Genomic DNA, 13,392 nt, shown 5'->3' on the forward strand with positions numbered 1-13,392 from the left:
CATTGTAAACTTTTTATTTTGCTGAGAAAAGGACAATGAGAGGGAAGAATTTAACATTCTGTTCCCTCATCCCACATGCAGACAAAGACTGAAGCCCTGGGCTCTGAAACCATAACTGGCATATAAAAGAGACAATAACTACACTTTTAAATGAAAAACTTCAGAATCAAGTCAGACAGTAGAATTAGAAGGCAGTATGTTTAAAGGAAGCCACCTAATTGTCAACATGTGGTCAGCATTGCCAGTTTTTTTGTGGTAGCCAAAAGATAACCTGCGGGAAGAGGAATTAATGGATAGTGGGCCCAACAACAGACTGGATAACGGGTGCATCTCAACCTGACTCGGGAAACTGTGGAATTATCAGTCTCTGGGGAACAGCAGGGTAAGAGGGAAGCATGTTCATATTTCTGATGGATTTCCTTGATCATTTACTGGCTACGGCTGGATCAGGTGGCCCTGTTTGCAGCACAGGGAATACGTGGCAGTTCCTGACACAACAGCACCAATAGAGGATAAAACCTGGATGGCAGAACCAGACCACTATCTGAAGGGTAATGCTTCATCACTATAGCACTGTAGTGTCTTGGTTACACAGGACACTTATTCCTAAAGGACTCTGCCTCCCTTACCCCACAGTTCATCCTTCATTACCTCTACCGACCACAAACTGTTTTACAGTGGATAGCAAATCAGGGGAATTCCTTCCTCCAAACTCGTGGCATACTGAGTACTCTGCATTTATGAACTTTCTGGTAGCACCAGAATAGAAAGAAGGAATCTTATCCCCTAAGAGCTGATGCAGAACACTCCTTCCTCACAGGGCACTGCTCTGAAACACTCACCTGGTCCACAGTCAGGGCAATGTAGCCCAACTGTGCCAAGATCAAGGACAAAACAAGTATCTCTCACTCTTGCAGCAAACACCTCAGGAGACTACAACCAGACAAAATGCCCTTCCCCTCAAAGGTCTCTAGAAATCACAAATTCTTTTGTGAGGGAACAGAAGAGGTCACAAAGATAATCTTAGTTGCATTCTTGGCTCTTGCCACGCTATGATGTGCCACTTTAGCAAAGACATTTGCTCCCTCCCCTGTGGCTCACTTCCCCTATGCCCAGCACCAATACAGCCACGCTCAAGTCCTCTCCCAAGTGCTCACAGTCTAAAGACAAAAAGTATCCTGTAAAGTGCTGATTCACTGGTGCACTGGAATAGGAGTGCACAGCATACAGGAGGGGAACAGAAATACTCTAATGGAGCCTCTCTCTCTGCAGGAAATAATTTTTGCACTGAGCCCAAACCAAATTCTACATCCCAGCCAACTTTCAGAGCTAAGGTCAGTAGAGTACAAAACTCTGCTCAGCAGGGTTAGACAAGTGGAAAGGGGTGGGTAACAATTTGGCTGAATAAATGACCAAGTAGTAGGGGATTACAAAAAACTATTTAAAAAACAACACTTCTGCATTTCTATAATCCAGCAGTAAATAAAAGAAACCAGAAGCACTGGTGGTGAGGGTTGGCAGGTTTCTGATGGCAATGGTTGGCTTTGCTTTTTAAATAGCTCATTGATTTTGGACTGCATCCATCTCCAGCATTGTGACTACACTTCATATAGTAATTTACTTCAAACCAGAGTGTGCTTCTTCAGCCAAGTCTTTGTTTTATAAATGTCATAGCACTTCAACACCATTAACCAGTCACCCCTATTCCAAGCTGATATTCCTAAATTCAGTAAAAGTAAGTATGAGCAACACTGCAACTGAGTCAAATGAAAATGGAGACTGTATTTGACTCTCCATAGCTCTGAGTGCCAGTGTACTATATTACTTATTTCTGGGAAAGTTCAGGGCAGTTCATTACTGGGCTCACTAATGTTATCCATCCCAAGACCCACAGAAACCAGACAGTCATTCCCATTCCCCATGCAGGCTGTTATACGAAAAACTTTGCACTTAAGGACTTCATGGATCAACTGGGCATTAACTTCCAGGCATTTTACTGACAACCAGGAGTCCTGGGCTCCATCCCTGCTACAACTAACTGTCCTCTCCACTTCATATCATTCGTGTCCTTCCCAGTTGCCTTACTGGATCAGGCCAAAACAATGTGCAAGCACCACATTGTCAGGGCAACTCCAGCTATTAGAAACTGCAAGGTGCTTTCCCAACTATCATTCCCCATTCCATAGAAAGCAGAAGGTAAGCACAGCTTTGTCAAACCCCTTGGGTTTGGAGTGAGAGGAACAGTGCTACAAAGCTTCCCTGGTATAGCTGTGAGAACATGAGAACACCTGGTCCCACCACCTTCATTCAAGGTCAAGTGAATGCTATTTCAGAGAAACAAGACAAAATCAGTGCTTTATGACCAACCTATTTTCATTCATGAAAGTTTTCTCTTAAGAGGCTGAGTGAACAATTCCTGTTGCTTGCTGTAAAAAACAAGTGCAAAGAACAGTAATTTATTTGAACTCCTGAGCTCAACATTTTTCACCACTATCTCTGACAGCTGCTAATTTGGTGACTGAAAAGTGATGTACATTTAAAAGTACCTTGTTCTGTCCCTCTGCAGAGACCATCAGCAGAACAAATAAACTACCACTATCTGGATTCTCATTACCTCAAATTAGCTTCAGCATAAGATGACAGGAGCAGAGGCAAGCTATCTGGGGGTCCCTTAGGGGCACCTGTTAGCACCACATAAAGGACGCAGAAAAGGGAGGCCAGGTTCTCTCTGTTGTCTGCTCACAACAAAGCCTTCCTGTCAGACCATTAATACCTCTTCTGACAGCAACTTTCAGCCTGCACACCCACAGCACTTCTAATCCACTAACAATGAATTAGTTGCCTTACTTGGAAGTGTCCCAAGGAGTGCAGGGACTGCATAAGGGAATTGGGGGGGGCACGGTTAGCAGAAGGATGGCTGTGCCAAGTAATATCTAGCATCACCACAAAGACATAAATCTAAAACAATGCATTTGATTACATGCAAGCTTCAAAAAATATTGGGGCAAAAAGTAATAAGTTTAAAGGAGAATCTTCGGGTTATTGAAGGGGAAACCACTTAAAAAATGAAAGCATCTCATTTGTCATCCATTTAAACAGGCCTCCTGGGCCTTTCAGGCTGCAGCCACAGGAGAAAGACAGAAAGGTAGGCGCATCTTTGGATGTGACAGACTGATTGGGTCCAAAATGCATCCAAAGCAAAGGCTCCTGTGTAGAGCCAGAGGGCGACACGCCAGGATCGTTACAACAGGCACAATGTCCTCAGTTACACTGCTCCTGTTACAGTCTGGAACACTTGCACACCTTCTGCACTTACTCCACCTTGCCTGTGACTCCATTTGGAGCAGAGAATCATACATCTGTCGAGTGACTTACCATGGCTATGGCTTTTAGGCTACACCATGGACCAAAACATGAAGAGAAAGTAAATCCAGCAGCTTTCCATGAAACCCTGCCCCAGGGGCCTGTTTACATTCAACATGCCAAACACCAAAGATTTTGTGACGCTGTATGATTTCACTGGAGCTGATTGCGATGAATTCCTAAGCAGCCAGCTGGCCATTTCATTCCTGTCTCTCTCCCTTCTTCCTGTCCTGTGACTAATGGGGAGGGCATTTGGCAGCCCATGCCAATGTGCCTCCTCCTACTCAAATGAGATGTATCAGCAACAGCACTGGAGACAGGCATTCCAGCAAAACACACCCAGCAGAAGCTTGATTTATTAAGTGTTCAGGCAAAGACTGGCTTGCTAATATTGAAAAGTTTAAATGGGGAGAAACAGTGGGGTTGAACCATAGTGCTAAAGCTGTCCATATGTATGGATTGGGCACTAGCCCAAATACAACAAGCCTGCCCACAGCTGTGGCACACTTAATCAAGTCTTAGACTAATTATTTTGCACATCTAAATCTGTGAAAATTGTCTTATTTCAGCTGTGGGCAAAGCTACTTAAACAACATTTTCAATTGCAAGAAGAAAAACCAAAACAACATTTCTTCAAGACCAAAATATCCACAGCCAACTACAGCACTGAGGCAGTGCAGAGGCAATATTTAACCCAACTCATATCAAAACTCCTACTCACACGAGAAAGGTTTTTATTATTAATACTTTTGGCATTTGCAGGTCCTGAGAAGTGCCTTTTTACTTTTATCAAAGCATAGAAGGAAATAAAGAACTCAAAAAGAAAACAAAAAACATTCTCTCTGGGTGTCTTCCCTTCCAAAAAAGTCGATCTCTTCCCCCTGAAATTTAATTCCCACCACTATGTTCTCAAAGCTGGACAGCTGAAAATCCATTTATTATACCACAGTACTCTTAAGAATTATTTCATCAGTAGGAGTATAATATTAATGGTATTGTCTGCTTTAAGTGCATAAAAATTAGTTAACACTTCTTTTCCTCAGCAGTAGGCAGCAAGGCTAACTCTACTGCTTTGCTTTGACTACACTAAGAGTACTAAAAATTCTGTATATAAAAATAAATTGTGCATGAAAACTGTACAAGTAAACACTATTGCATAGAAATTAATAAAGTGCTATTTTTTAGCATGTCTGAGTCAGTTCTCTCTGCTGCAAGGAACATGAAATCTGAAAGGTGTCTGAAAGCTTCTAAAATCAGGATGCTCTTTTCTCCGACTGTAAAGTGTGCTGTTGGCACACTCACTTTATCATTCAAAATAGCAACAAACGAAAACACTCCAAAAGGACAGAGTTAATTCCATGCAAAGATCTTCCTTCTCAGTAAATGTCTCGCACAGCACCACTCTTAGCAACAGAATGTTTATCCAGTACAAGATAAAGAGAGAGGCTTTTCACTGACACCTGGGACAAAACCAAAGAACAAAAGCAGCTCCCGATGCAAGAGAGCAAAGTTAAATTTTTCAAGTGTTCCCACCTAATGTAGACAGAAGGCCAGGCATAGCAAGTTACAACAAACAACCTATTCACCCACTTCCAGAGAATGCTTGTAAATTTAAGCTGTGTGAAATGTCTAACTACCTCTTTCATTCCATCAAAAGGCTTCATCAGCAATGGACAATAAAGCCACTGGCTTGACCTAAAGGGGCTGGTAGGTTAATCTATTCTGACCTTATCTTTATTCAATCATAATACTGAAAGATTGCTTGAATGAATAACCAGCACTGAACAATGCCTACAGCTGCTCTTTCACTACAGTGCTCCTCTGAAGTGCCCTCCAAACCAATTTTTTAATCACGGGGAATATTAAACATTTTCAAAAATTAATTGTAAAATAAACCAAAATGCCATTTCTCACTCATTCGTCCAAAACAGAAAAAAAGAGGTAAAAAAAAACAAAAGCAGAAGAAAAATTTTATCTTGCCCCTGCATGTCTCTTTCAGATTTCCATCATCATTTATTGTCAATTTTAGACTATACTATCTCTTCTTAACTGTCAATCACACCTTTTACTTCTAGTATTTTCACTCAAATGGAAGAAAATAGACAAAAAGAGCTGCTACTTAATAAAACCTGCGTTGTAACAACAGGCTTAATCATACAGGCCTCAACACTTTGTATTTTAATAACTACTGGTTTGTTTTCAAAGCCTATTCCATCAGGGCACTCAGCACTAAACACAGCAAAGCAGCAAGTCAAAATTTAGCACATTCTTAGGCCCACAGAAGTCAGTAAACTGGATTCACCAGTCAATGACTGATTCAATCACTCAACTCTCATATGTTTACATATGTCACAGCCTATGTCTAAATGCCCTTCTGGAGAAAGGTCTCCAGAGCTCAACACGACAGTGCACATCTTCCTCCTTGTAACAATACAATAACCACCTGTAGGAAGAAACTCCATAGACTGACATGACCCTGTTAGAGCAAGGTAGTAGTAAAGCATTTTGACATGAAGCAAGAGCTGTGCTCTCATTTGACATATCAGTTCGAGCACTTACTCTTCAGCATCAACAAGCAAATGCATCTTCATTTAATGTTCTACACCTGTAAATGATTTGGCAAAACACAAGGGAAGATAAAAAAAGTACAGCCATCAGGCACCAAAATGACATTTGAAAATGCCATTAAAAAAAAATCCATGCCAAGCCCAGGAACAAGGTCTAAGTTTAAATCTATTCCTGATCAGATTTAGGCAGATGCTTGAAATATCAGTCAAGACTAAGTGCCATTACCTTTCTCCAAAAGCACAAAGAACAAGCAAGTCAACCACACGGCAGTGACTACAGCATGCGACAGGAATGAAAAATAAAAGGTAAGAGTTTTTCCTTTGTATTGCAGAGAATACTGCTACAAACTACTCAAAAGTTCCTACCTTGAAAAGCTGTGATATGACCAACAATCATGTACTTTAGTTCGAAGTTCAGTGCCTGAATACTTTGAGTCCTCTCTCTCCGAACAGCAGCCTGGTAGCTTTCTTCCATTTTTTTGGTGCAACATGTTGGTGCCCTGTGTTGACAGATCTGTAAATCTGACTCTTAAAGCAAACAAGAAAAACACAGCAGTTAGAAAACCTTTTAAACTTACGCCATAAAAACAATGCTTCTTAATGTCAGAACTACGATCGTTTAGATTCTGAAATAAAACCAAACCCGCAAGGAATGACACTGTGAAACTCAGTTGCTGTCACAAGAACATAAATTTATGACCATTTCATCTAAATTTGGGTAACATCACACTATCAGTTAATAAGTTATTTTACACTGTTAAGAGCACTGGGCAGAAAAAGCATCTGAGCACAGTCAAAGTCAAGGACAACAGAATTACTGACAATACATTTCCACTGTACACCTTGTGCTAACGGTATCAAAACTTGAACATGTGGGTGATAACCGTGCCTCAAATTAGGATCCAATACTCACCGCCTTGAGGAATCACCTACTCACCTCTTACACTAGGGGAACCAGCTTAAAAAAAAAAAAATCTTTGAACTCCTAAGCAGCTCACCGAAAAAAAACCAAAAAAAACTGTAAAGGCATTGAAATCACTCCCACCTTGCAACTACAGAGGAAGTTGAAAGTCAATTAAAAAACTGATTTTTATAGGATGTTTTTATTTTGTTTTAAATAATTCCATCTTTGTACATGATTCATTAAGTTTAGTACCCTTAATTAGGAAACCCACATCACACAGAGTTGTGAATGGACATTTAGGGTCTATCTGTTCTACACCATAGGATTTACAGGTGCCAGAAAGGATCTGGTACAGACTGCAGATGAGTATATTCTGGTGCTTCACAAACACATGTTTTAAGAAGGGGATGAAAGAAAGCAAGAGACTATTAAATAAACTAGAGGCACATAGGAAATACCAGAGCCAAAACAGTCACATGATATTAAGAAGCAGATATTTCCACTGCAATTTCTCAGTGGAACAGGAACATCCCAGAAGGAAGTCTCATGCCAGTGTCAGGTGCTTCCTTCCCTCCACTTTGAGGCAGAAATGGTGGTCCTGAGGGAACAGGGTTGCAGGTGTCCACCTCCAGCCCATCTCTCAGGCTTTAAGGAGACAGCCTTTCCCAGGAAAGCCAGTGCCACACAGATGGCCAAGATCCCCCTCCCACCCCACCAATGGCTCTAGGGGCCATTTTAATGCCCAACAGCACAGGGTGGCACAGCCCAGCTGGGTTGGACCCCAAGCAGTGCTGAGACACCAGCACCCTCCCTGTGCCAGGTCTGGAGCTGGCCTGTCCCCACACTGCCACCTCTCTGCACCCTCTCTGCTTCTAAAACACTGTTAACACCACTAGCAGTCCCCTTCTCAGATGGAAACAGCCCCAGTTCTCAAAAAGGCCATAATTCCTCCTCAGCATTTCTCACTCAGGCCACTGCAGAGCACTCAGGCCAAGCCCCGAGACAGAAACATTAATGAACAATCACACTGCACTAACTCTCACACATGGCCTTGCAGGTTAACACATGGCAATGCTCAACACAGAACTGACAAGGATTGAAAACAAGAGGATGCAGACTGAAAAATCTGTAGAATCACCCAAACGACCAGGCTCTGCTCAGAGCCAGCTCTAGGTCATCAGCAGCTAACTGAGATCAAACCCGCAGAGAGGAGTTAGTAAATCTCCCTTGTCAGGAAAAAAAATAAAAACACCAAGCTGGCTGAAACATCTCATTCGACTTGAAAATGTTGTTTCCAGTTTATAGCAACTCTCATTTAAAAGTGAGGCTAATTTGTGTCAAAAAGGTCAAAAGCAAAGGGAAATATCTGAATTAACCACATTTTTGTACCAGTTTACAAACAAACATCAAAGTTTTCACCGACTGAGCTAACTCAGGATACCATTTTGGACGTGGATTTGTTTTACACTTCAGTCTAATCTCAAAAATGGGAAACAACAAGTCTCCCCAGTCAGATCTGCAGTCCCAGACCCCACTGAAAGCCCAAGATAAGACCATTGTGCCCTGGCAGGAACCAGCAGGCTGCCAAAAGCAGCAGCAGGAAGGCTGCACTTGTCACCAGCTGGGCACACTCCTCTGTTCCCGCCTGCCAGAGAAGCTGCCCGAGGTTGAAATTAGCTTCTTGGCCAGGCTAATTTTAACTTGGGCGGGTTCCCTGATCCAGTTCACCCCCTAACATGTTTGTTCTGTCACAAGGAACTGGGGGCCAGGGAAGGACCACTTCTCTGAGCTGGCACCACAAAGCATGTGTGAAATTATAGTACAGGCTGCTGAGCAACTCAGTGCACAATCAGATATCCAAGCAGAGGGGTTGTAAATGTTACTTGGCACCTGCAGTGCCAGGCTGCTGATACTCAGAGCACTTCTCCTTACTCAGCAGCCCTCTGAATTTTTTGTTTGGAAGGCTTTTGCAAAGCTCAGACCTGTATCAAAAAGGTCTGAAATATCAAGTGCTCCATGCTGACTGTGTGCTGGCCCTGGCTAGGAAGCTCTCCCTGGCTATCAGTGCTGTGCCTGGTGCTCCCATTTGAACCTCAGGAACCTGCTTCTCCTCCAGAAAGCTTTAAGAATACAGATATCTCAGCTGGAACTGCACTCCTGGGATTCCCCGCCCAACTATCTCCTCCAATGAGCCTGAAGATTAGGTTTCGTTGGTCCAGAGCCAAAACGATACAGAAGCCACTCCTAAATAGAAACAGCACTAAGCCCCTGACAGTTAAGGAGCCTGATGTAAAACACAGAGCACTGAAAGCAAACTCCCCTCCCCTCACAGTACTGTCGGGTCAGTGCTGTCATGCATAGCTTGGCACTTTCACTGGCTTCAGAACTAGCCTGAGGGTATCACTTTTAACACAATTATAGAAACCTAATAAAAGTTTTCAGTACTATACATGCCTGGGTGCTGAGATTAAATTAGAACTCATTAGTAATGTCTTAATGTCTTTAATAGCTCTGATACTAATTTTAGTTTATCTCATCTCTTTCATCTTAATAAAGAATACCCTCTCCAAGAGGAGAAAAAGAGGGGAGGAACACAGTGACCCAGCAGTGACCGAGGGACTGAGCACCCCACAGTGCCGTGGCAATCACCCCTGCTCATATGTGCTCTGCATATCAGGAAAAGGGAGACAACCTTAAGGGCAAACTCCTCTTCAAGTTTAGGAACAAAGTCATTCTTTACACCAGAGAAAAAGCACCATTTGTGAAAGAGGGAAGAAAAATTACCAAGAGCATCATTTCAGTGATAGATTCTGCTAATTTCCCTCTAGGACTTTCTTACCTGCTTTTCCCAAGCTGCCTCTCATTTCCTAACTCATGATTTAGTTTGGAGGAACCTCTAGTTCAACCCTTTAAAGCAGGATTTTTTTATGTAGGATGAAGCCCTACACAAGGGATTCATCCAGCCAAGTTTCAAGTACCCCCAGAGAAAAAAAAAGTTACTACTACCTTCGTGGTAATATAAGTGAATTAAAAAATCCTATCTAAAGATAACTTCCCATGTTCCAACTCGTGTCTGTTGCTTCTCAGCGTATCACCGTGTGCCTGCAAGAATCTGACTCCACTTTCTCTATTTTCTGCCAAAAGGCAGCTGAAGACAGCAGTATGACCTCCCTTAATCTTCCCTTCAACTGAACAAACCTAGCTCTCTATTCCCTCATGTTCCAGCCCTGACCATCATGGGAGCCCTCTGCTAGGACTCTTAACTTTATGCCACAGATGTGAAGCACCTGCATCCCAAGACACTCCTCTCTGTATTCTATTTTCTTATGCATTAACTTACCGACAGAGCAGAACACTTTCACCTGTACATGCCTGGGCTTCAATTCCAAAAGGTTTATAGCTTTCCTAAACCAAATTAGTTTTCTGCTTCAGATCAGATGGAAGGATTACTCTGCTTATTATGTACATTATTTTTCCACTCAAGTCTTTTTCCCTTGAGTGCTGGTTAAAACTGTGGCTCAGCTTATTTTTTAAAGTGAGAAAAACTACAGACTTTAAATCCTTACTGTTATTATAAAAAACAGGATAAAATATCTTGCTCCACTTTGAAAAACAAAGTCACATTCAGAACAGCAGAAAAAAAAATGTACTACCTGAGTCTAAAGAATGAGTATTTTGGAGAGAAACAATGATCCCTATTGAAAACTCCTCTGCAACACCAAAGCATTTAATACATGCCAAAGGCATCACCTTCAGACACCTCCCTGTCAAAATTATAAATCACTTAAGGTGCCAAATGCACAAAAAACTACACATCTTTACTTGATCTCCAGCTGGCCAGGTCTACTGAAATCAGCTGTGGTTTATTTTGTTGTGTGTTGCTTGGAGACTTTTTTATTTTAAATCAAAGTGTTCTGGGCTTCAGTCGGAACTCTGGTACCAATAAAATCTAAGACTTTGGCCATTAAAGTTTACTCAATCAGTATAATTTCCTAAAAGCAGAGAGGCCTGTTTAGCACGCAAAATTAAGTTCTTCCAAAAGCTGAATATATATTTATTTTGTTGGCTGACGGTGCAGTTTAACAGTTCTGTCTTTAAAATACTGCACACACTGTAAAAGCCATACTCTGAAACCAGAACAACAAGTAATCACACAGTAATTGATCTACCTGCATTAACTTTTTCAAAGACAGGCTGATTTTGATTTTTTTTTTTTTCCAAACAAGATGAGCCTTTACCTTGCACTGCACAGAAGAGTCCTGGGCACGATCAGAAGGTGAGCTCAGTGCAATCTATCTTCTGATAGTTTTTATTCCTTTGTATTTGGGCAAACATTTCAACGCTACTTCTAAACAAAGCTTTAGTCCAAAACCAAAGATTTTAACATTGTACAAATGTCCTCAAAGACTCCAAGATTGGTTATGCCTTAGTAACAGAGAGGAGGGTGCCAAAGGTCCCTTACATTGTATCTGACCCAGTTGAACAGGAGCCAACGCTTCATCCTTCTTGAGACTCATCTGTCTGGTGTAGCTGCTGCCTCAGCTAGAGGAAAATTCAGCAATTAAATGCAGACTAATTCAGGGGAGAAAGCCAAACCAAATGAAAAAGGAAGCAGTTTTCAGCTCTGCAACTACTTGATGCATGAGCAGAACCCACAGAGCCACATCAGGGAAAGGGAATCCAACCACTGTACGCTGCCACAAGTTTGTGAGGTTCTTTTCCTACACAGTTCTCATGCTCTAGCAGTGGTAAAACCATCATCACTTTCACCAGCGAGATCGAGGTCACAAAACTCATCCACAAATACAAGCCATCCTTACCCAGAAGGGAGCACAGCCTTACACCACAGCCCAGTCCCCTTGCAACTAATAAGATGTTTCCAACTAGAAAGACACAAAAAGCACATTAAAACCATCAAGCTCAAAGTGTGCATAGTCAAACAGCTACTATTTGATTTGTCAATGTTTAAACTATGGTAGTTACTATGCTTGAAGTAGCGTGTGCCAGGAACTACCTGAAAAACCAAGTCAGTGCAACAGTGACCACTGCACAGCTGCAAATGGTTCTAGGACATAAAATAGCAACTAACCCAAAAAACCTTCTGCTCCTTGGGCAAGCAGTAACATCCACGTAAGCTCCAGGGAGCAGAGACCCTTTCTAAGTCAAATGAAGATGTCTGTTCCTCCTGCCTCAGGTAATCTGTGGCCAGGCCCACCCAACTCACATTTTCTGACTATTCAGAAAGAATCTTCCAATCTGTTTCCAACTCTTTCCTCTATTTTGTTAAAATAATCCTACTGTCAGCTTTAATATAAAGATTACATAGACAAACAGCATGTTTAAAAGACCCTTTAAAGCAAAAAGCTGACGAAATACCAAAGCAGAGCCTGAATGTGTCCCATCTGTCTATATCCAGCATAGCAAATTACAAGTGCAGTTTGGAAAACACAAGCCATGAAAATTTCCTTTCCCTGATCCCTTGTTGCATAATGTACATTAACAGAGAGACTTTTTAACTTGACCACTGGACTTTACATTCTCACTGTTCTTCTAAAATACACCAAAGCATAACTAAGGCCATGACCAGATGTGCTATTCCAGTTGAAACAATCAAGGATAAAAGACAAACACCTCCAGTGTTATCAAGCACCACTTAGATAACATGCTAATGTAACTACTAGCATGTGTAGCTACTTTCAACTCTGTTAAATCAAATAGCTTGCATTAGCCTAAGAGTGCCTGAGTAGACCTGAAAAAAAAAAAAAAAGGATAAAACCCCACAAAATGGGAGGACCATTTGATTGCACTGCAATTACACCAGCCAATTTAAGGTGGGTGAAAATCCTGAATGGGACAGGAAGGGGGACAGTGAGAAGCACTAGATGTCATGACTCCAGAGAGTTGGTAGCATCAGCAAGTGCCACAGCTTGCAGGGTAGCTGGAGACTATCAGGCACTGGCCCTGATCAGCTTCCAGAGCAGGAACTCTCCAAAATATACAGCTTTTAAGAGCAGCATCTGCACAATTCAGTATTGTTAGGCCTGTTGCTAAGTTCATTTTGTCTGAGTTTTTCTCATTTCCCTCTGCTGCTTGCCTGGTTCTCACCGCTCTTGTATTCTATTTTTTGGCCTGGTTTCCAAGCCACCTTCTGCCCTACCCCATAGAGTACTGCATGCCTATTAGCTTTTTTACCTTGGCTTGTGCCCCACTGAACCTGCCTCATGCCTGGGCCCAAGCAACAGAAAAACTGACTGCCCTAAAAGAGATGTCCCTTCAACCTGCTGAAACCTCAAAAACTGTAACCAGGCCCTCCCTTTCCTCCTCTGAGTCCCTCTCCACTCTTCTCACCCTCCTCAGACAAGGTTCACAATTCAAGACTTTCCAATGCTTTTTCAGAGTTTGCTGGGAGATGCACCTTTGGTGTCAATGCCAAATGGCCACAGTACCACTGCTCCTAAACACTCTCTGGAAGGAACAAAGAAATGGTGATTCATCTCCCACAGTCCACTACTTCCCCCTCGGGTCTTCCCCCCAGTCAGCCCTGATCTCAGAAAGAGA

General features: G+C 42.2%; 1 protein-coding gene across 3 annotated transcripts in view; it reads right to left on the bottom strand.

Moving 5' to 3' along the window:
* Nucleotides 1-13,392, bottom strand: part of LOC113955844 (glypican-5-like) — a 408,368-nt gene that overhangs the window by 341,605 nt on the left and 53,371 nt on the right. For all 3 annotated transcript variants that reach the window (XM_027661787.1, XM_027661786.1, XM_027661785.1), the window contains exon 2: nucleotides 6,297-6,458. In XM_027661787.1, the coding sequence (XP_027517588.1) occupies nucleotides 6,297-6,405 (109 nt within the window). In that variant the 5' untranslated portion in view covers nucleotides 6,406-6,458. The remainder of the gene's footprint in view (nucleotides 1-6,296; nucleotides 6,459-13,392) is intronic.

Source organism: Corapipo altera, unplaced genomic scaffold (genome assembly GCF_003945725.1).
Source record: "Corapipo altera isolate COAL_440 unplaced genomic scaffold, ASM394572v1 175, whole genome shotgun sequence".
NCBI lineage: Eukaryota > Metazoa > Chordata > Aves > Passeriformes > Pipridae > Corapipo > Corapipo altera.